The sequence below is a fragment of the Salvelinus sp. IW2-2015 genome, unplaced genomic scaffold, assembly GCF_002910315.2.
Source record: "Salvelinus sp. IW2-2015 unplaced genomic scaffold, ASM291031v2 Un_scaffold786, whole genome shotgun sequence".
NCBI classification, from domain to species: domain Eukaryota; kingdom Metazoa; phylum Chordata; class Actinopteri; order Salmoniformes; family Salmonidae; genus Salvelinus; species Salvelinus sp. IW2-2015.
Window position 1 is genome coordinate 9,495 of NW_019942612.1, and position 21,942 is coordinate 31,436.

Consider the following 21,942-nt stretch of genomic DNA (forward strand, 5'->3'; position numbering starts at 1 on the left):
AGATGAACGGTGACGTTTGTTATTTCTTTTTGTTGTTTTTGTTTGGGTGTTCTGAGTAGTGGATATGGCAATCTTAATACGATATGACCAGAAAAACTACCTTACCACGCCTGCACCTTGGTCTACTTCTTCACCACGAGCGTTACAGATAGATATCCGCAAACCACACAACAAGAGTCCAAGCAGAGAGTTTTCTGAGAGTGACATGGGAGGAGATTACGTAAGGCAAGAGAGACCCAAGTTCTCACCAGGCGACCAGAGGCTGGAGAATATCGCCCGTTCCTCTAAGTGGGCAGCAGCTACGAAGCAGCAAAGAGCTTAAACGGTAGTGACAAAGCAGAGACCATTCCGATGTGAGTTGGCACGACAAAGCATGCACGGAGTGGGCAGCCCCAAAAAACACTTCTTTGTCAATGCTGGAGCATCATCGAAGCCCCAGATATATGGCGGAGTTCAGTTGGGTACATAGTATACCGAGAGACCAACTCCCTCAGTATTGCTATGTACCCGCGCGGTGGATCAACAGAAAATAGTGGATCAGCGGATTGTGTGTAGCAGCCGTGTTTATGGCGGATAAAGACGCACAATCTTTCTTCTGCAGGCGCCTGCACAGCCCGGTCGCTCGGAAAACCAGCTCTCTGCAAAGTGCCACGCTAGAAGTGGGCACCTTCCAGCCAGCGGATTGTGCAGCTCAGCGCTCTTGTCTCCGTGCGCTTTTTCGGCCCAGGGTATCCTGCGCCGCTCTGCGGCAACTGTGTCTCCGGTCGCGCTGTGACAGCTCAGGTGTCCTGTGCACTGCGCTCCGCAGTGCCGGGCTAAAGTGGGCCCATTTCAGCCATTAATCCGAGGATGTCGGGTGCAAGTTCTAAGCACCAGATCTCCAGTGCTCCCCCACAGCCTGGTTCATCCTGTGCCTGCTCCACGGGTCAGTCCGGAGCCTCCAGCGACGGTCCCCAGTCCGGGGCCTGCAATGAGGGTCCCGAGTCCGGGGCCTGCAACGAGGGTCCCCAGTCCGGGGCCTGCAACGAGGGTCCCCAGTACGGAGCCTTCAGYGACGGTCCCTAGTCCGGAGCCTCGAGCGACGGTCCCCAGTCCGGGGCCTGCAACGAGGGTCCCCGCACCAGAGGCGCCATCAAAGTGGGGGGAGCCAGAGCCGGAGCGGGGGCTACTCCCCGAACCGGAGCCGCCGCCAAGGGTAGATGCCCAACCGGACCCTCCCCTATAGGTTCAGGTTTGTTAGGCGAAGGCCACGGTGGGGAAGATGGCGGAAAAGGAAATAAGGAAGAAAGTGCAACATATTATGAATAAGCATGTAGTGGGGGATTACACAGGCCTTCTGAAAGATCTGGTGAAGTAGAAGTAGATGGACAAGATAAAAAGGAGAGTTATGTAAGATTGTTTTTGTGAATTTGGAATGGAGGATCGCACAAGTTTTGGAAGAGCTTGATGAGGAAATGGGACAGGAGGGAGTGAGGATGAATTAAACGTGGTGGCAGGTGCAGTGATGACTGCTGCGTAGAAGTTGAATGAAGTAGTGAAGTGAGGAAGGTGGGCGTCAAGTGCAAAAACAGGGATACGTGCTCCAGTAGTTCAGAGATGGAACTTGTTGAGAGTGAGGAGATTGCCGAGTTCGGGCTTCGTCCCAGCTGATAAGGATGATTTTGTCCCAGTGTAGGTGAGATTTGTAGAGAGAATTTATTAATTTCATTTAACTAGGAAAGTCAGTTAAGAACTCATTCTTATTTACAATAACAGCCTACACTGGCCAAACTCTAATCAGGATGACACTGGGCCAATTGTGCGCCACCCTATGGGACTCCCGATCACAGCTGGTTGTGATACAGCACAGAATCAAACCAGGGTCTGTAGTGACACCTCTAGCACTGTGATGCAGTGCCTTAGACCTCTGCGCCACTCGGGAGCTCGAAGGGAATGGATCCTTGTTGTTTGGTTGATCCATATGTGGTGTCAGGTTGGGTGGAGGAGAGGTTGGGGACTGTTGAGTTGGTGAAAGTAACTCGGAATGGACTCGTGATGATTTATTATATTTCCTCCCCCGAGAGGGCGCTCCGGATTACGAGATTAGGGACAAGAATTGTGCCGTGCTTTGTTCTCTGGAGCAAGGAGTCGTCGAAAAGAGTGATAACGAGAGTGGCATTAAGTGTTGAGGAGGAGCAGTTGAAGGGAAGAATTCCCAGTGTCTGTGACACCCGCCACTTGATGAGACGTAGATACGGTGGGCAAACGGAGAAGACATGTCTGTTCATGCTGAGTTTTGATGCAGAGTCGTTACCAGATAAGGTCAATGTAGGAAGTGTCAGTTATCACGTGAGAGTTTGTTACAAAAATATTACTGTTGTTTTAGCTGTCATGTTTATGGGCATTATTGCAGCAGTGTGTAGGAGGGACATGCCAGATGTAGAGTAGTGTGTGCAGGAGGGCATGAGACGAAGGAATGTTTGGTATCGGTGGAGAAAGTTGTGTTAGTTGTGAGGGTGATCATGGGGATGGAGATCGAGGTGTCCGGTGAGAGAAAGGCAGATTGAGGTTGCCAGGGTCAGAATAGAACAGAAAGTGTTGTATGCCTAAGCAGTGAAGATAGTGGTAGAGGAAGATGGGTACAGGGTGGGAGCATTCCTATGAGTAGGCGGAGATTTGCACTGACTTCATCTGACCCACACAATCCCGCGCATATTCACCCACGCACGTACCCACACACACACATACACACACACACATACACACACACATACTGTCAAGTTTTGACTCTTTCTTGTGCAATTCCCCACTTGAAAAGGACAGTCCCTCCACATGAAGATTTTAACTGGATTTCACTCAATAAACAGCCATGGAATCAGTTGTGTCTTTTATTTACCATTTTTGGTTGGCAGTAAACAGGTGAAAAACCTCAAAAAAGAGATGACAAATACAAGTTATTATTTGAGTTGACAGCCTAATTAAATACACAAAATTATCCACATTCCACCCAGATAAACACATTTCTGCCATTATAAATACAAGGTTTCCACTTTTAAGCAAATGTTTCCCAAAATAGAAACCCACCATTTTTAATCAAATGAGCAGAATCCGTATATTTTCTCTAAATTTGCATTTTAGCCAAATACATTCAAAATATTTTTAGTAGTAAAAAATTACATTTATTTCTAATCAGTAGTTTTAAGCAGACAAATCTTACATTTTTTAGCCAAAGATTTTTTAGACTATACATTTGTTACTGAATTAAGAACTTGGTTTACTAAGATTTCTACAAAGTTTAAATTACTTTTAACCATTTCAAACAAGTTCTTTGTCAACAATGAATTTGGCTCTTCTTACTTCTTTACCCCACAAACAACATTTGAAGTTATAAATACCACTGCAAAAGTCCTATCAAGTTAAGAGTTAAGAGTAAGAGTCTGTGTTTTCCAGAGTATCATTAGCAGTGCACTGCTAAGTCAGTCTAGCAAAGCATGGCCAATATGGCGCTTACCGGCTGTCTTTCACAGTTTTGTGGAGGGCTTGGACTTGCACAGTCACCTTGATCACAAAGATGAAGTCCTTGGTCTTGTGGTGTTATAAATGCTCCTTTCACTGCGGTCTAAAGACAACAGCAGAGCCAGGTGCTGGCACGCCCAGATTGCCTGGAAGATTTTTCCACCTGGTTCACCACTGATTGAAGAGGGAGGAGTTTCACCACTGAGGAGCTCCCAGGCAGTTTGTCAGCACACCTCCCACTCAATCTTCCCACGGGAACCGATGAAAGATCGTAAATCAGCACCTACATACTGCCGGTCAGCTCCGAGTTTGATCCTCAACTGGTAGCAAGACAACCAGGCGTCGAACATCTCTGTGCAGGACTGTGGTTTGCGTAGCTTCTTTCAGGACTTTGGCCGATGGCCGGTTTAGTGCGGGTTTTGTGACAGGAAGGCAGGAGCTTTGGACCACTTTGACGTTCACGTCTCGAACAATGCCCTTAGCATCTGGATAACACTCACCACCCTTCCTAGCTTGAATTGGCCCCTCATTGCATTTTGGTCACACAACCAGACAATATCTCCGACAGCAACGTTGCGATATGAAGTGTGCCATTTACTTCTCAGAAATAAGTTTGGGCCGGCAAGCTGGCTCCAAGACCTCCAGAACTTGTTGACCTGGTTCTGCATCTCTCTGAGTCTCTTGTAAGGGTAGTTCGCAAAGTCAAATGTTCTGATCTCACCGCTTGGAGAGGCTCGGCCCAGGAGAAGTGTGTTGGTGACACATACTGCACGCTTTCTTCATGGCTCTGCACCCTGGCATCTATTGGGCATTCGTTGGCAAGTTTGCAGCAAGTATGTAGTGTTGTCTGAAGCTCGCTGTAGCTAAGGCCAGTGTTGTTGCCCAGGCTCTGCAGTGCCTTCTTGAGAATGCGAACAGCGGCTTCAGCAGCCCATTGCGGTGAGGTGAGTCAGCAGGGTGAATTGTCCACTCCCATTTGGTACCTTTGAGCCGACATCTCTTCTATTGAAGTTCTATTCTGTGCATCCAGGAACTGGTACAGCTCTCTTAGGACAGGTTTGGCGCCGATGAAGTTTGTCCCCGGTCGGACCAGATCTTTCTTGGGTGCCCTCTAATTGCAGTAAAGCGTTGGTAAGCCATCAAGAAGCTCTCTGTCGACATTGTGTTGACCAGGTCTGCATGAATTGCCCTGCTGGCCATACAGCTGAAGACGACACCCCACACTTTCATTGAGACCCGTTTTTGATGTCATCTTTGACAAGGTACGGTCCGAAGAGGTCGACTGTAGTGAACTCGAACGGAGCTGCAGGTGTGGCTCTTTCAGCAGGTAAGTCAGCCATTACCTGTTCGCACCTTCTTGCTCTTGACTTTTTGCAGAAAAGGCAGTTATCCACTACTTTTTGGGAAATTTTTCTTCCTTGGATGACCCAGGCTTTCCTCCTCATTTTCAGCAGGGTTGCAGCCACACCTTCATGACCCTCCTCGTGCGCCTCCCGTGCCAATAAAGTAGAGACCCATGCATTGAAAGGCAGAAGGGAACAGCAGGTGCAGGAGAGCAATGAGAGGCTCAAGAACACTGACAGTGAAAAACCGTGGCTCAAGACTGGAAAAGGACCAGAAAAGTGACCACACGTGTCCAGAGAGACAAGTAAAGACTGTTCCCGCCTGCTGCTGTGATTGAAATGGCTGATTCATTACTGGTGGAGCAGCTAAAGACCGCAAGGACATCAGCGAAGCGTCAGTTTTCCCGTCTGGCCAATAATGTGCTACGAATGCATACAATGATGTCAGAAGAGGAGCTCAGAGATAATTTTAGGAAGCTCACTGCAGAAGCTGGCAGAGTCCTGGAAGCCAACGATGATGTAGAGGGGCAATGTATTGAAGAAAACTCTGATGCAGAGGAGTTGAGCGAGCAGCAGAAGTCTAACTTGGTCAAAACAGCCAATGAGTGTGAGAAAAAACTGCAAGAGCTAAAGGACCTCATACAAAAGACATTGTGGGCCAATTTCGGGGAATATGAACTGACACAAGCAATTACAACAGCAGAGTCGCAAGCAGAAAACGTGGGAGCTGTGGACCCAAGTAAAAACCCAGATGCATATCTCTTCATGATCGAACAACTAGAGAAACTTGTGAAGGCTGCGAAGGAGGTGCATAAACATTGGAAGTGCTGGGCACCCCCAGCAGAGCAACAACATTTCCAGAGTCGTATCAAAGACCTTGAAACTATCCTGCCAAATCTCACAATAAGACAAGCAGACTTTACAGGGGCACACGTTAGAGGAGAAACCAGCAGATTGAGTACTACTTCAAACAGTTCTGTGGCCACACCAGCAATTAAATTAAAGCCTGCTGCCCTCCCAAAGTTTTCTGGCATCCGCCGAGAGTTTCACCGGTGGAAAAAAGACTGGGAAGCGCTCCAGATGCAGGGAGAACCTACTGGATCCAGAGAGGTTAAAAAGTTCCAACTTCTCGACAGTGTGGATGAGAAGACCATACGAGACCTTCACCTTACAACTTACACAACTGCTGAGGAGGTTTTCCGGGTCTTGGAGAACCGCTTTGGAAATAAGACAACTATAGCCCTTGAGATAGTAGAAGAGCTCCAAAGACTCCAAGCAGTTAAAGGTAACCAGCCCAGGAGGATTGTTGAGCTCATCCAATCTGTAGAAAAAGCCCTGGTCGATCTGAACGAGCTTGGCAAGACCGGTGCTATAAAGAACCCTCTTGTAACAAAGACAATAGAGAGTAAACTTCCTGATGGCCTGAAGAAGGAATGGCTTCTTCATGTAGTTGGCAAAGGTGATGAAGCTGAAGAAGACAAGCGATTTGACTACCTCCACAAGTTTCTTCAAGGTCAAGAAGCCATCTATGAGAAGCTGGACCAACTGAGAGAGGAGGAACCAAAACCGAAATCTGAACCTCGGCAAGCTCGAACCAGAACCTCCACCCAACTAAGCGACCAGGCTCAAGGATGTGTGGTCTGCGGAGACTGCAAGCATAAGAAAAGGCTATATTTCTGCCAAAAGTCTCGCACGCTTAAGCTGTCAGAGAAAAGAGATGCTGTCAGGAAGCTGGGAGCCTGCAAAAGATGCCTGGAGATTCACAAGGAAGGTGACTATTGTAAATCAGAGTTTCTGTGCAGGAGTCCAGACTGCATAGAACAGCGTGCTGCAGAACACCACTATTACCTCTGCCCGAGAGCTGGTACATCCAAAGGGAATGTCGTCCAGAGGTCCAATAACAGCAAAGTGGGAGGTGACACAAGAGAGCGTTATACCCAAGCCCAAGAAGAGTTCATTAAAAGTCTCTCACCTGAACTTGCAGAGAAGTGTTGCAATGCCTTTTGCAACACTATAGCCAGAACCTCTCTTGTGTCCAACCAACCCAGTCTTCTAGCAGAGAATGGAATGGTGGAGTGGCCAGTCATCATGATGCTCTTAGAGGTCACGGCCAATGCAGGACAAAGAGTTGGGACTTTGATCGACCTGGCATCGGATACAAACTATATAACTCATGATGCAGCTGATCGTTTGAACCTTAGAAGTGAAGCCATAACCCTTGTTGTCCATGGTGTGGGAGGAATGAAAGTTCAAGTCACCACAAAACGGTACCTCCTAAAGATCCGGGTCCGCACAGAGCAAGGCAATGTCAGATCCCACCAACTCCTCTGCTATGGTTTGGACAGCATTGCAGAGATTCACAAACATGTGACAGCCAAAAGACTCCAAAAATTCTTTCCAGATGTCCCCCAAAATGAACTTGTTAGACCAAGACAGATACAGCTTTTGATAAGCCATAAGGAAGGGCGACTGGTCCCACAGAAAATACGCACCGTTGGGGACCTTGTACTATGGGATGGGCCATTGGGAAAGATAATTGCAGGGACACACCCTGGTCTGTTTGAAGAGGCTACAGTTACAGCACACCAGTCCAGAGCGCACTTCGCCAGATCCATGAGAACAGCAGCATTGATGTATGAAGAACATATCTGCGCCAAACCTACCATCAAGTCTTCTTATTCTGCTATTTCCACTCGGGATTTTATTGAGTGGTGGAGATGGGATAGCATTGGCGCCCCCTGCACCCCAAAATGTGGAGGATGTCGCTGCGGCAGTTGTCAACTTGGTGGCAAAGAAATGACTCTGGCTGAAGAAAGGGAGCTGGAAGTTGTTAAGGGTGGCCTGACTAAAACCGGGCTCAGACTGGAAAAGGACCAGAAAAGTGACCACACGTGTCCAGAGAGACAAGTAAAGACGTTTCCCGCCTGCTGCTGTGTATTGAAATGGCTGACAAGTCCAAGCCCTCCACAAAACTGTGAAAGACAGCCGGTAAGCGCCATATTGGCCATGCTTGACTAGACTGACTTAAGCAGTGCACTGCTAATGATACTCTGGAAAACACAGACTCTTAACTCTTAACTTTGATAGGACTTTTGCAGTGGTATTTATAACTTCAAATGTTGTTTGTGGGGTATAAAGGAAAAGTAAGAAGAGCCAAATTCATTGTTGACAAAGAACTTGTTTGAAATGGTTAAGTAATTTAAACTTTGTAGAAATCTTAGTAAACCAAGTTCTTAATTCAGTAACAAATGTATAGTCTAAAATCTTTGGCTAAAAAATGTAAGATTTGTCTGCTTAAAACTACTGATTAGAAAATAAATGTAATTTTTTACTACTAAAAATATTTTGAATGTATTTGGCTAAAATGCAAATTTAGATACAAATATACTGATTCTGCTCATTTGATTAAAATGGTGGGTTTCTATTTTTGGAAACATTTGCTTAAAGGTGGAAACCTTGTATTTTATAATGGCAGAAATGTGTTTATCTGAGGTGAATGTGGATAATTTTGTGTATTTTAATTAGGCTGTCAACTCAAATAATAACTTGTATTTGTCATCTCTTTTTGAGGTTTTTCACCTGTTTACTGCCAACCAAAGAATGGTAAATAAAAGACAAACAACTGATTCCATGGCTGTTTATTGAGTGAAATCCAGTTAAAATCTTCATGTGGAGGGACTGTCCTTTTCAAGTGGGGAATTGCACAAGAAAGAGGTCAGAACTTGACAGTGATGTTGAATGTTTACTAATAAACTGCTGTTCGTCTGAGTCCATTACAGAGATGGAGTCTAGACCATATCCTGTTCAGGGGGATCAGTTGACCTAGAAGATACGGAAAATAATGCGCATTTCCATGTAATGGTTTGAACATTTCAGTGTTCTGAATGACCTCCATTCTCAACATGTTTGTGTCTCTGAGGTCAAGTTTTTAATCCCAAACCACCACTCCTCTAACCCCAGCAGGTATTGGGATAGAGAGATATTAGTCGACATATGAAGTCAGCCATGCTTGACTGGCGTCGCACCATCTGTCTCCCTCCAACTTTTAATGAGACACCAGGAAGAGAAACGAGACTTCAGCATAGGGGAGAGGCTGGATTAATTCAAACAGACATCTTGTTAGACTACAGCTCTTCTCCAAGGTAATGGTCTGTGTATTTTTGCCACATAGTGGATAGATAAAAGGGGCATGGTGTGAGGTGCTGGAGTATCTCTGCTTAACCTTCTATATTTCCCACTGCAACACCGGCGTGATTTGTACTTCTAACCCCTTTTAAACATTGTGTGTTAGAGCTACATACTTCTGGGTTGTACCATTGGATTCATCCATTTCTTCTGCACAAGCTTTGTCAGTGTGATTAACGGGGGCCGGGCTAGAGCGGTGTTTGTGAGACAAAGGCGGATCCCGATGCACCATCCCCCCCTGTCTTTTTTTTACAAAAAACGTCCGTAGTTATCTAAAAGCTATCTATGAAAAGCTGACTCTCACGAACATGTCTTTGACGCTCAAGTGTCGTTAGAAGGGGTTCAACTACATAGTAGATCATAGGAAATCCAAGGACATATGTCTATAATAGTGTAATAGGATCATAGTTGCTGTAATAAACTCCAGTGGTCACTGACTAGTTGGATATTAATTTACCACTGAGCAATTTCTGTACGTACAACATTCATAGAAAATCATTTTTAAAACAGGTTTTTGCTTTCACTGACATTAGTAACAAAAAAACAAATGAATGCAACTGTTTATGTCAAATTGTTTTGTTCTACTTGTTTCCGTGACAATAGAATGGTAAACCATTGAGGCCAAATATAAAGGGCTGGACATTCAGATAAATGAAAGGCAGATAAATTAAAAGCAATTTTTTGTTGGGGTCTCAGGTCTAATAACCCTTTTGATGCTCTTACATTTATGGAGATAGCTGCTCATTAAAAAAACAGGATTTACCAGTCTCAGCTTTAATGTGCTCAGTCTTACGCAGCTTCTAAGCTTTTTAAGAAGAAGATATTCTTAGATCATGTTCTTTCCCGTATCCTCCTTGCCTACACTCGGATTATTACAGGGCAGAGTAAAAACCAATTGATAGATTGTGACAGGAGGCCAATTTAGCATGTCTCATGATAAGGAATGGGTGATATTTTCAAAGGATTTTCCTGAGGCTGTTTCACATGAGCCCTATGCAGTCAATTACTGCTGGATAACAAACTCATAGATATAACTCCTGTTATATATAAAATAGGCTAGGTCTATTCCATGTTAAGTCAGATACTATCAAATTCAATCCCAACATGTTAAGGATAACTTCACACTTTTCTTTCAGACTCAAATGTACAATCTCTTGTACCTCACTGAAGGACACATCAATAGCACCAGTCGCTCAATGTAAATATCTGCATAGCACCACAGAGACAATGACCAAGGAGACAGCACACAAATGAGTTTCCTAAAACCACTCCTCATCCAAAGCAAGTCAGACCTTGGGCAACAGGGACATACAGTACACTTAGGGGACATGTGCTGTTCAGTGTTCCTAGAGGATGCCAGGTGACTACTGCTCCATCTGCATTACTGCACATGTATAAAAGGTACACAATGCCAGCAAATAGACTAGAGCAAGGGTATTCAACTCTTACCCTACAAGGTCCAGAGCCTGCTGGTTTTCTGTTTTACCCGAATTAGTTGCACCCACCTGGTGTCCCAGGCCTAAAGCAGTCCCTGAGTAGAGGGGAACAGTGTGGAAAAAAGCAGTGGAACTGGCTTCGAGGTATAGAATAGTTTGAGGGGACTAGAACAACAAACAAGTCTTTCAGTTTTCTTTATTAACTGAAAAGGCTCATTGTCAAACATTATAAGGCACATATTTTCCTCATCTGCACAGATGTCATACTGAGCAACTCAAAAGTAAAAGTTGTCAGTAGCTTAAAAAGGTACAAAGTGTGTAGCGCTGGGATTGTACATGGAATACAGTGTCATTATGTTCTCCTGTGACATATTCACAATCTGTCCAGTACAAACACCACATTCAATCAGGACAAAATCCTGAGTTGCATTCAACTATTCGAACAGACAAGACCAATTGCTGGCATGTTAAAATACGTTTCTTTTTCTTCAAATCACACATTTGTGGATGTATACATTCTACAGACATAGCTTGGACTGCTGGCCTTTGTCATATGACCTTAATCTTAAAACACATTGCTCAACAATGCCAGTAGATTAATTAAGTCACACTTCCTCAACCTTTCGCCTGATTAAAACATCCCCAGGTCAAACTTTGCAAGCTATGCCCTAAAAGTCCTTTTGTAAACAGGAAATTGAAACTCTTTAAGACAGCACCAGAGCAAAAATGAATCCTACCGTCGTTACAGAGCAATTGATAGACATGTAATGCAGTGTTTCCCAACCCTGGTCCTCCAGTACCCCCAACAGCACACTTTTGTTGTTGCCCTGGTCAAACCCACCTCATTCAGCTCATTGAGGCTTGATGATCAGTTGCATCAGGTGTGTTTGTCCAGGGTTACAATAAAAATGTGTACTGTTGGGGGTACTCGAAGACCAGGGTTGGCGAACACTGATGTAATGGATATAAGTTCCACCCTTGAGCCAACATGGCTGCCTTAGTTGCCACACATCTTCAGCCATCAAAAGGCACCTATGAAGCCACTACCGTAATACTTCATTAAATCTGAATGTTTTGCAGCTCAATTATCTCGTGGCAAAACAGCACTTGGGAGGAAGCATCAATTAAGACAAATGGCAGGTCCCTGAGGACCACATAGACAGATTGATAAGAGAGAAAGAGGGACGAGAGCGAAAAGGTGGAATGGGGTGAGGATGGGATGAGTGACCAGAAAATGTCTATATGCATGTTAAGCTGGCAGTCAGGGGGAGGGGTGGTTGGGGTCATCCTTTGGGTGCAGCAAGTCTCTGGGTAAATTGGGACCCAGTCCATGGTGGCAGGGCAGGGGCATGCATCCCAATTGGGGCCCAGCCATCTTAGAGCCGGTCCCTACCCTTCCCCTTGGCCCAGATCTATTAGATATTGCTCCTATGGTGGAATTACTACTACACTGCTCAGGGCTCTCCAACGCTGTTCCTGGAGAGCTACCATCCTGTAGGTTTAAGTTCTCCAGGAACAGGTGGAATGAAGACCTACAGGACGGTAGCTCTCCAGGAACAGCGTTCGAGGACCCTCACACTGCTTATACCTATTAAGAACCTACAGACATACTAACATTGAGGGGTTAGGGCCAAGGTGAGGGGTTAAGCCAAGGTGAGGGGTGTGGAACTGGTCACTACTCTATGGCTCTGGGCATGGTGGCCACGTAGACAAAGACTACGATGAGCAGCACCACCACAGCCAGCGTGGGTAGAACCACTGTGGCCACCTGCGACCGGGCCTCCTGCATGGCCGCCTTACGCTCCTTCTTGTCCCTGGACGTCTCCTTCTTGGGCTTCCCCTTCAGCTGCCTCATGGTGGTTCCCTCCCTGGGTGGACACACTGCAGCACTCAGCTAGGCTCTGCCAAATCTATCAGACAACACCTGCAGGTGCAGTGACTGCCTCCACAGTTCTGGAGGTGCAGTCGGTGGCAGTCCACTTGCTTGCCAACACCACTGGCACGCACCTGTGAGCAGGAGGAGAACATGCATTAATGAACATGTTGTTTTCTATCAGACAGTCTGTCAATCACACTATGAACTAATAATGGGGTTGGTTACTATACTTAACTAAATCAGGCTAGGACTATGTATTAAGATTAATTTATTGCCATCTTGGGTTAAGTCTGACTTGGACTTAAGTGAGACAAGAGAACTACATATCTATATTACACAGTTAGCCAAATCCACAAAAGTGGTCAAAATGACCACTCCTAAAAATGCTACTAATTGACCATTATACAGTTCATCCTTCTGTGCCCCGCCCAGCACGTCTAACACGTCGGTCACACCGACAGTCATTGCACAAAATAGTACTACCTAAAATAGTGCTACCATTTCTGTCAAGCCATCTACACATACAGTTTGATATGCGCCACACTGAAGGCACTGCAACTGCCTCCGCAATGCAATGCTGCAAGTCAAACGCAGCATTTCATTGGAAATTAATGTAATTCTGGCGTACCAAAATGCAATGTGATCGAAGCGTAATGGCAACGCTTTCACGCAAGATCTCAGAAGAGAAATGACACCCGTCGCTATGGCAACCACACACAGGGCAGCAGAACTGCTGCACATTGTTGTTGTTGTTACTTAACGTACAAAAAAAAAAAGGGTCACTTCAGACATCTTGGATGCTGCAGTCCAGGCTACATAAAGTGATGCAGTGTAAATTTCCTCATTGTATAGGCAAGGCCTTCATGTCATATTCTCCTTTAGATAATATACTGTGGATTCTGGGAGACTGGTGAAGGCCAAGGCCCATTCTCAATATTCTGCAGTGTTGTAGTGCCTGAAACATTCTAGGAGGTTGCTGCAGACAACCTCCATCGGACTCCTTTGGGATGAATTGGAACGCAGACTGCGAGCCAGGCCTAATCATCCAACATCAGTGCCCGACCTCACTAATGCTCCTGTGGCTGAATGGAAGCAAGTCGCCGGAACAATGTCCCAACATCTAGTGAACCGCATTTCCCAAAAGAGAGGAGTAGTACGAGGGGTAGCAAGAGGGGGGCAACTCCATATGAATGCCCATGATTTTGGAGTGAGATGTTCGACGAGCAGGTGTCCACATACTTTTGGTCATGTAGTGTATGTGTAACAGGTAGATACCAAACCACCTGGTGTTCAGCAAGATATAAAGCTTAATTTACAGCGGTTGTCCACACGGGTAGATAATATGTGCACAGCATGTTGTTAATATGAAGCCACTTAGTTACCACTTATGTTCATGTAGACCGTAAGTATTTAGCTAGTTCGCCTTGTCTTTGGTTCTCGACGAGAAAGATCCACAAGTAGTCGACAGGAATGCCACCATAAAAAAGTGTAATGTCACGTAATTAGTTGATAGTTTTCCCCCTTACCTTCCTCGTAGTTCAACAACTCCTCTACATGTGACCGACTAATATAGGCGATAATGTAATAATTCATCGTCAGCGTATATTTCACAAATCATTAGCCTGATAGCAACTAACTACGTTAAGAACTTCAACGCCGAAAACATGGTTTCGATTTTCGTGTAGCCTAACGGTAGCTAACTAGCTTATCCCCTACTGTTAGCTAGCTGGAATCCTGTAGCCAGCCATAACGTTATTGACGTTGGCTCATACTTGCTCCACCTCTCCCAGTCGAAAATATAACGAGATTGCTAGCCAAGTAGCGTTACTTCAAGATACTTTTACTTACCTACTCAATTAACAATATCCACGTGTCAATGTTTTGTTTTCACAAAAGAAAGGAAAATAACATCCACCTTGAATTTGTAACGTTATGCACTTCGGTTTTGCCCGTGTGATCTCGTCCAGTTTCACCAGGCTTCTGTTGCTCTGCTACTCACTCCGCAGACTGCCCCTTGTACCTATGTCTATTGCCGCGTTCTTTACTGGTCGGGACTGGGAAACTCGGACATTTCCGACTTGCTATAACTGCTTAAACGCGACACGTGTATACAGCAACTACAACCAGTTAGCAAGTCTGAAGTTTCCTAGTTCTGACTAGCAAGTGAACGCGGCATGTGCTCTGAACTCGGGCGATTACGTGGCAAACTGCAATAGAGCTCAGACAGAGGATGAGGCTAAATAGACTCACCAGTGCGCCCTATAGGGCAGGAGCGACATAGAAACTGTAGTACATATATGTTTTCCTGTTTCGCACCTCTAGATGGGGTTAAATGTCCAGTGTTACTAAGCAAAAGTTAGATTAATAAAATGGCGCGAACACTTCGCGTTCTTAGGAAACTATGCAGTATTTTTTTTAAATGTATTGCAACGACCCTGGGTTTATAATTACGGAAATCGACCCTGCAGCACGAGCATGCTTTTCCGGCACAGTCGATAGCGCGCCGGACTTCGGGCTAGAAGGTCGAGGGTTCGAGACCTGCTCCCTGCCTGTTTCATTACAGTATTATTTCTTACATTGTTACCCCATGAATTCTTAAGTCTTATTACATACAGCCGGGAAGAACTACTGGATATAAGAGCAACGTCAATTTACCAACATTGCGACCAGGAATATGACTTTCCCCAAGCAGATCCTCTCTTCGGACCACCACCCAGGACAATGGATCTAATCCCAGCAGCTGACCGAAAACAACAGTGACGCAGAAGAGGCAGACTGAGCGGTCTTCTGGTCAGGCTTCGAAAACGGGCACATCGCTCTACACTCCCAAGTATACTACTCGCCAATGTCCAGTCTCTTGACATCTGAGATTGTAACATTGTTTGTTTCACGGAAACATGGCTCTCTCGGGATATGTTGTCGGAATCGGTTCAGCCACCGGGCTTCTCCATGCATCGCGCCGACAGAGATAAACACCTCTCTGGGAAGAGGAAGAGGAAGGGGTGTATGCTTTATGATTAACAACTCTTGGTGTAATCATAACAACATACAGGAACTCAAGTCCTTCTGCTCACCCGACCTAGAATTCCTTACAATCAAATGTCGGCCATTCTACCTACCAAGAGAATTCTCCTCAGTTATTAGTCACAGCTGTGTACACCCCCACCCTCCCCTCCCTCAAGCGATCACCAAGACGGCCCTCAAGGAACTTCACTCGACTCTATGTAAACTGGAAACGATATATCCGGAGGCTGCATTTATTGTAGCTGGGGAATTTAACAAAGCAAATTTGAGAACAATGCTACCTACATTTTATCAGCTAATTGATTGTATGTGTAGAAAAGGCCCATGGAGTTGGTGGAATAATCCTTTAATTCATGGCCACTTGCTCAGCTGGGCCAGAGCGCTTTAATTAGGTCAGGTGGCAATGACCGACAGATCTCATCCCCATAAAAGGAGGAAAACGCCATCGCCTGATCTCGCTGCTTAACTCCGTCTGCTCCAGAAGTTCTGTGCGTCCATGAATCCACGTAAGTCCACCGACTGTTACCTTTCATCTGAACTATCTGTTGCGATCGGGAGTGTGGGCCATCAGTTATTGTTTATAGTTATTACCGCGCAGCTTGGAGGGCATGCTTCAAACATATTGTGTAATGTGAATTGTCAAGGATCACGGCCCTACGGATCCTCATAGGCCAATTATGCAATCGATATGGTTAACATGTAATGAAATTAATTACATGTACACATGAAGACAATTGAAAGGGTGAAATGAGAAACGTCATTGTTTGCTAACTGATCGACTTTGATATCAAACTAATTGGGATTATAGATTGAATCACCATTCACGATTTGTATTCTTTCATGATTTATGATAAATAGTTACGAGCCTAAATGACTCACGGATGATTACTATTGACTTCTTAATGAACTGGATTGTTGAATTCCATAATTATGTTAATCATGAATGCTTGTTATGATTTGATCTTTGTGATTATGAATTTGATTGGATACATGGTTTTGTTTCCTTTGTTATGCAGCACAGGCTTCTCAGTAAATATACCACTTTATGGTTAAAGGAATTCCTGCCTCAGTCTCATCCATTCCTCTGTCACCTGACACGTGACCACTTGTTCACCTTCACTGTCAGTCATCCTACCTGTCCAGCTACCCACACAGATTCCACTAATCTTTCAGTATGACACGTAGGGCTAATACTCTCGACCCCTACTACTCTAACTTCCGCAATGCATACAAAGCCCTCCCTTTGGAAAATCCGACCACGACGCCATCTTGCTCGTCCCGGCTTATAGGCAGAAACTCAAACAGGATGTACCAGTGACGAGAACCATTCGACGCTGGCCTGACCAATCGGAAGCCACTCTCCAAGATTGTTTTGATCACGCGGACTGGAATATGTTCCGATCAGCCTCAGAGGACAATATTGACCTATACACTGACTTGGTGAGTGCGTTTTATAAATAAGTGTATTGGAGACGTTGTACCCACTGTGACCATTAAAACCTACCCTAACCAGAAACCGTGGATGGATGGTGGCATTCACGTAAAACTGAAACTGAGATCCACTGCAAAAGAGAGGTCTGGAGATATGGCTGAATATAAACAGTGTAGTTATTCGCTCTGCAAGGTAATCAAACAAGCAAAATGCCGGTACAGGGACAAGGTGGAGTTGTAATTCAACGGCTCAGACATGAGACGTATGTGGCAGGGTCTACAGGTAATCACAGACTACGAAAACAAACACAGCCACGTCACGGACACCGACGTCACGCTTCCAGACAAACTAAACACCTTCTTTGTCCGCTTTGAGGATAATACAGTGCCACCGTCGCGGAACGCTAACAAAGACTGCGGCCCCCCCTCTCCTTCTCAGTGGCTGACATGAGTAAAACATTTAAACATGTTAGCCCACGCAAAGCTGCAAGCCCAGATGGCATCCTTAGTCGCTTCCTCAGAGCATGCGCAGACCAGCTGGCTGGTGTGTTTACAGACATATTTAATCACTCCCTATCCCAGTCTGTTGCCTCCACATGCTTCAAGATGGCTACCATTGTTCCTGTACCCGAGAAGGCAAAGATAACTGAGCTAAATGACTACCGCCCCAAGCACTCACTTCTGTCATCATGAAGTGCTTTGAGAGGCTAATCAAGGATCATATCACCACCACTTTACCGGCCACCCTAGATCCACTTCAGTTTGTATACCGCCCCAACCGGTCCACAGATGACGCAATCGCCATCACACTGCACACTGCCCTATCCCATCTGGACAAAAATTATACCTATGTAAGAATGCTGTTCATTGACTACAGCTCAGCATTCAACACCATAGTACCCTCCAAGCTCATCATCAAGCTGGAGGTCCTGGGTCTCAACCCCTCCCTGTGCAACTGGGTCCTGGGCTTTCTGAAGGGCTGCCCCCAGGTGGTGAAGGTAGGAAACAACCTCTCCACTTCGCTGACCCTCAACACTGGGGCCCCACAAGGGTGTGTGCTTAGCCCTCTCCTGTACTCCCTGTTCACCCATGACTGCGTGGCCCCGCATGCCTCCAACTCAATCATCAAGTTTGCAGACTACACAACAGTAGCAGGCCTGATAACCAACAATGATGAGACAGCCTACAGGGAGGTGATGGCCCTGGTGGAGTGGTGCCAAGAAAATAACCTCAACGTCAACAAAACCAAGGAGCTGATCGTGGACTTCAGGCAAAAGCAGAGGGAGCATGCCCCGATCGACAGGACCGCAGAGGAGAAGGTGAAAAGCTTTGAGTTCCTCAGTATATACATCACTGACAATCTGAAATGGTGCACACAGTGTGGTGAAGAAAACGCAACAACGCCTCTTCAACTTCAGGAGGCTGAAGAAATTCAGCTTGGCCCTCAAGACCCCCACAAACCTTTACAGATGCACAACAGAGCATCCTGTCGGGCTGTATCACCGCCTGGTATGGCATCTGCATCGCCCGCAACCGCAGGGCTCTCCAGAGGGTAGTGCGGTCTGCCCAACGCACACTGCCTGCCTTTCAGGACACCTACGGCACCAGATGTCACAGGAAGGCCAAAAAGATCATCAAGGACATCAACCACCCGAATCACGGCCTGTTCACCCCGTTATCATCCAGAAGGCGAGGTCAGTACAGGTGCATCAAAGCTGGGACAGAGACTGAAAAACATCTATCTTAACCCTGCACCTTAGAGGCTGCTGCACTGTATACATGGACATGGAATCACTGGTCACTTTAATAATGGACCACTAGTCACTTTATTCATGTTTACATACGGCTTCACTCATTTCATATGAAATATATTGTATTCTATTCATTCTACTGTATTTTAGTCAATGCCACTCCGACATTGCACATCCTAATATTTATATATTTCTTAATTCCATTACTTTACTTTTAGACGTGTGTATTGTGAATTGTTAGATATTACTGCACTGTTGGAACTAGGAACACAAGCATTTCGCTACACCCACAGTAACATCTGCTAAATATGTATAAATATACAATAAAATGTGATTTGAGAGACATGCAGCGAGGGAATGGCTGGAGCGACACATTCACTGTAGTACAGAGATGTTCTCCTGTCTTGTGCCTGTAGATGGGGTAAAAMGTCCAGCGTTACTAAGCAACAAGTAGGAATGGTTGGTGAGCTTCTCAGGATACGGTAAAGGAACTGGGTAGTAAACATAGTATATGTCTGTGAATAATTCTGCCTTCAAGTATCATAACACACTGACCTATATTCAACGTGGTCTTCTAGCCTCCCTACTCTTCTTCATCAGGAGTTACCGAACACTACTGGAGAGCTACTGGAGGTGCAGGTTTCTGTTCCAGCCCAGATTAAACCCCTTAGAGCAGGGCGGAAACAAAAGCCTGCACACCCAGTGGCTCTCCAGGAGGGGTTGGCCACTCCTGATCTAGGTTCCATGAAGAAGGAACAGAGGTTGGTGTCATTAATAAAATAGATAAAATTACCAATAAAGATATAGAATATCATTGAGTTCCATGCAGAAGGAACAGAGTGGAGTCATTAATAAAATAGATGAAATGACCAATCAACATGTAGAATATCATTGATTTTATCATATGATTTAAGTACAGTGGTAAAATATGAGGAAATACATGAATATAGACAGTGTTACATGATCACACAGTAAAGGCACTAGGAAAGGCACTCATCTTGCTTTCCATTTTACCAAGCATTTTGGTTAGTGATGACAAGTACTGTTAACACATTGTTTCCAGTAGGCTTTATGGAATTGATAACCAAAGCAAAGTCTAACAAGTATAGCTGTATATGTAATACATAGATTCATGTTGATATGTTAATAACAACCAATACATTGAGATACATAAGTGCCCCTACATTAAATGACAGTAGGCTAATATAGGTAAGAGGTTGATAATTAGGCTTGTTCAGACCAGTACAGTAGCTAGTTCCACCATGTTGCTTTGAGGAGGGGACCAGGAGCAGGTGGGTTTGCATGTATATCTTACCCCAGGTAGAGTAGCAGGAATGTGGGGGACAGCCAGGGTGAACGTCTCAGAATCCCAGGGTTTCTTTCTGCACCTGGCAACCCAGAAGGGTGTTCCCAGCCTGGACACACTCAGACACACTGGCTGCTGAAACACACATTACCAGGACAGGGATCATTATACTGTGGCATTATGGGGACAAGGGTGGACAAAATGCATCTTCAAACACTTGTTAGAAGACAAAATACCACAAACATTGTATTGTGAATGATTATACTCAAAATACAAATATTTGTAATTTAAGTAATACAGTGGATCCCAACCAGGAAATTGCTTTCACCTAAACAATTTATTTCCAATCAGGTGAGACGAAGGCCAAGAGTTTAGATGCCAGGTCTATGAGAGTGAGCTATAGCTACCTTTCTGAGCCTGGATCCATGATACTGCCTTCYTGGCCAGAAACTGCCACTCCTCCTGAGCCTCCATCTTGAACCCATAGAGCCATACCAGGGCTAGAACCGTGGCCCACACCTCCTGGTCCACCTGAGTGAGTGAGAGAGAGAGAGACCGCGAGAGAGACAGAACCACACACAAAGACAGATGGAGTGAGAGAGTAAAGGAAAGAGAAAGAGAGATGATGAGAAAGCGAGGAAGGAGGCAGAAGATAAGGATACTGAATCATGGGAATCATGGTGAGATTCAGTTCAATGGTCATCATGCCTTTGTCCAGAGCTGATGGCCTTTCTACAGAGCATACATGCAGATACTCTGTGTGAGTGCAGAGTCTTGCAGCACGCTCATATTGCTGAGTCTCAGTTTATTTCTGTGGACCTACCGGTGCAGGCTTTGGCTTGGCCACCTCCTCCTCAGTCTTCCCCAGCACCTCAGCCAACGCTGCCTCCAGGACCCAGGAACCAGAGGCCTTCTGGAGGGAGATCAGCTGGAGGAGAGGTCCATTGCAGATCAGAGGCTGGGCTGGACAGTCAGAGTCTGATGGGTCAACAAATGGTCAGAATGGGTTACAACTGGATCGAAACGGTTACATACCTAATACCTTAACTGTTCTATTATAGCACCAGTGGCTAACTGGGTCACCCTAACCCTATGGTCACGCCCTGACCGTAGAGAGCTTTTTATGTCTCTATTTTGGTTTGGTCAGGGTGTGGTTCTCAATCAGGGCAGCTGTCTATCGTTGTCTCTGATTAGACCATACTTAGGTAGCTTTTTCCCACATGGTTTTTTGTGGTAGTTTGATCTTCTGTTTAGTGTTTTGCACCTGACAGGACTATTTCAGTTTCGGTTATTCACTTTGTTTGTTTTTGTTTAGTGTTCAGTTTAAATAAAAAGTAATGAACACTTACACGCTGCACTTTCGTCCCATTCCTCTTCCTCGGACGACGAAAACCCATATACCCTAAAAACAGTGCTAAGTCCTTATACTGGGCTTAAGTAATACAATCACAATAAATAGATACGCTTTGGGGAGTATCAAACTGTGTTACAATTCCCATGTGATAACAGGTACTTGAAATGAGGTTAACACAGACATGAACCTTTAAATTTACCTCTGTAGTTTATGTCAGAGTCTGATACATCATCACCAGAGTCTGATGGGACAACAAATGGTCAGAATAGTTACAAATGACGAAACGGTCACATACCTAGTACCTTAACTGTTCCGTTATAGCACCAGTGGTTAACTGGGTCACCCTAACCCTAACTGTAAAAACAGTGGTAAAGTCCTTGTGCTGTAAAGTACCACAGACCTTTTCCCAGTAAAGCTCCTTTAGACCCCTGTACATCCTCTGGTGCATAGCCATACTACCCTGCATCCTCCCTGGCATAGCCGAGCTACGCAGCAAGGACATGGTCCTGGATCTCTGACACAACACGGAGAAAGAAGGAAAAAAAAACACACAGGTCACTGGGTACAAACGTATAGGAACACACACAGACACATTTATGATTAGCTCGCACCTATAACACATTCCACACTATACATCAAATCTGAATTAAATATTTTTTGCACAGCCGCTGTCACACACCACCCTCACCTCACTCACTTGGCGTGGGGACTTGTCTGCGTAGCATCGGTCCTTGCACAGCT

The 21,942-nt window shown here is 45.3% G+C and overlaps 2 protein-coding genes across 5 annotated transcripts in view; both read right to left on the bottom strand.

The window, feature by feature from the left end:
- Window positions 1-12,309: 12,309 nt before the first annotated feature.
- Window positions 12,310-21,942, bottom strand: part of LOC139023998 (von Willebrand factor A domain-containing protein 5A-like) — a 10,011-nt gene continuing 378 nt past the window's right edge. The window contains exons 2-5 of one of the 4 annotated variants that reach the window (XM_070438326.1): window positions 20,671-20,786; window positions 20,255-20,378; window positions 19,857-19,982; window positions 12,310-12,466 (exon numbers count right to left, since the gene is read on the bottom strand). In XM_070438326.1, coding sequence (XP_070294427.1) covers window positions 19,903-19,982; window positions 20,255-20,378; window positions 20,671-20,786 — 320 coding nt within the window. In that variant the 3' untranslated portion in view covers window positions 12,310-12,466; window positions 19,857-19,902. Of the gene's footprint in view, window positions 12,467-18,570; window positions 18,952-19,422; window positions 19,983-20,254; window positions 20,379-20,670; window positions 20,787-21,942 lie in introns of those variants that run through there. The other 3 variants (XM_070438327.1, XM_070438328.1, XM_070438325.1) reach the window with 3 other exon arrangements.
- Window positions 21,201-21,942, bottom strand: part of LOC112068903 (von Willebrand factor A domain-containing protein 5A) — a 43,629-nt gene continuing 42,887 nt past the window's right edge. Inside the window, exon 16 of the mRNA XM_070438324.1 lies at window positions 21,201-21,249. The gene's annotated coding sequence lies outside the window, so the exon portion shown is untranslated. The remainder of the gene's footprint in view (window positions 21,250-21,942) is intronic.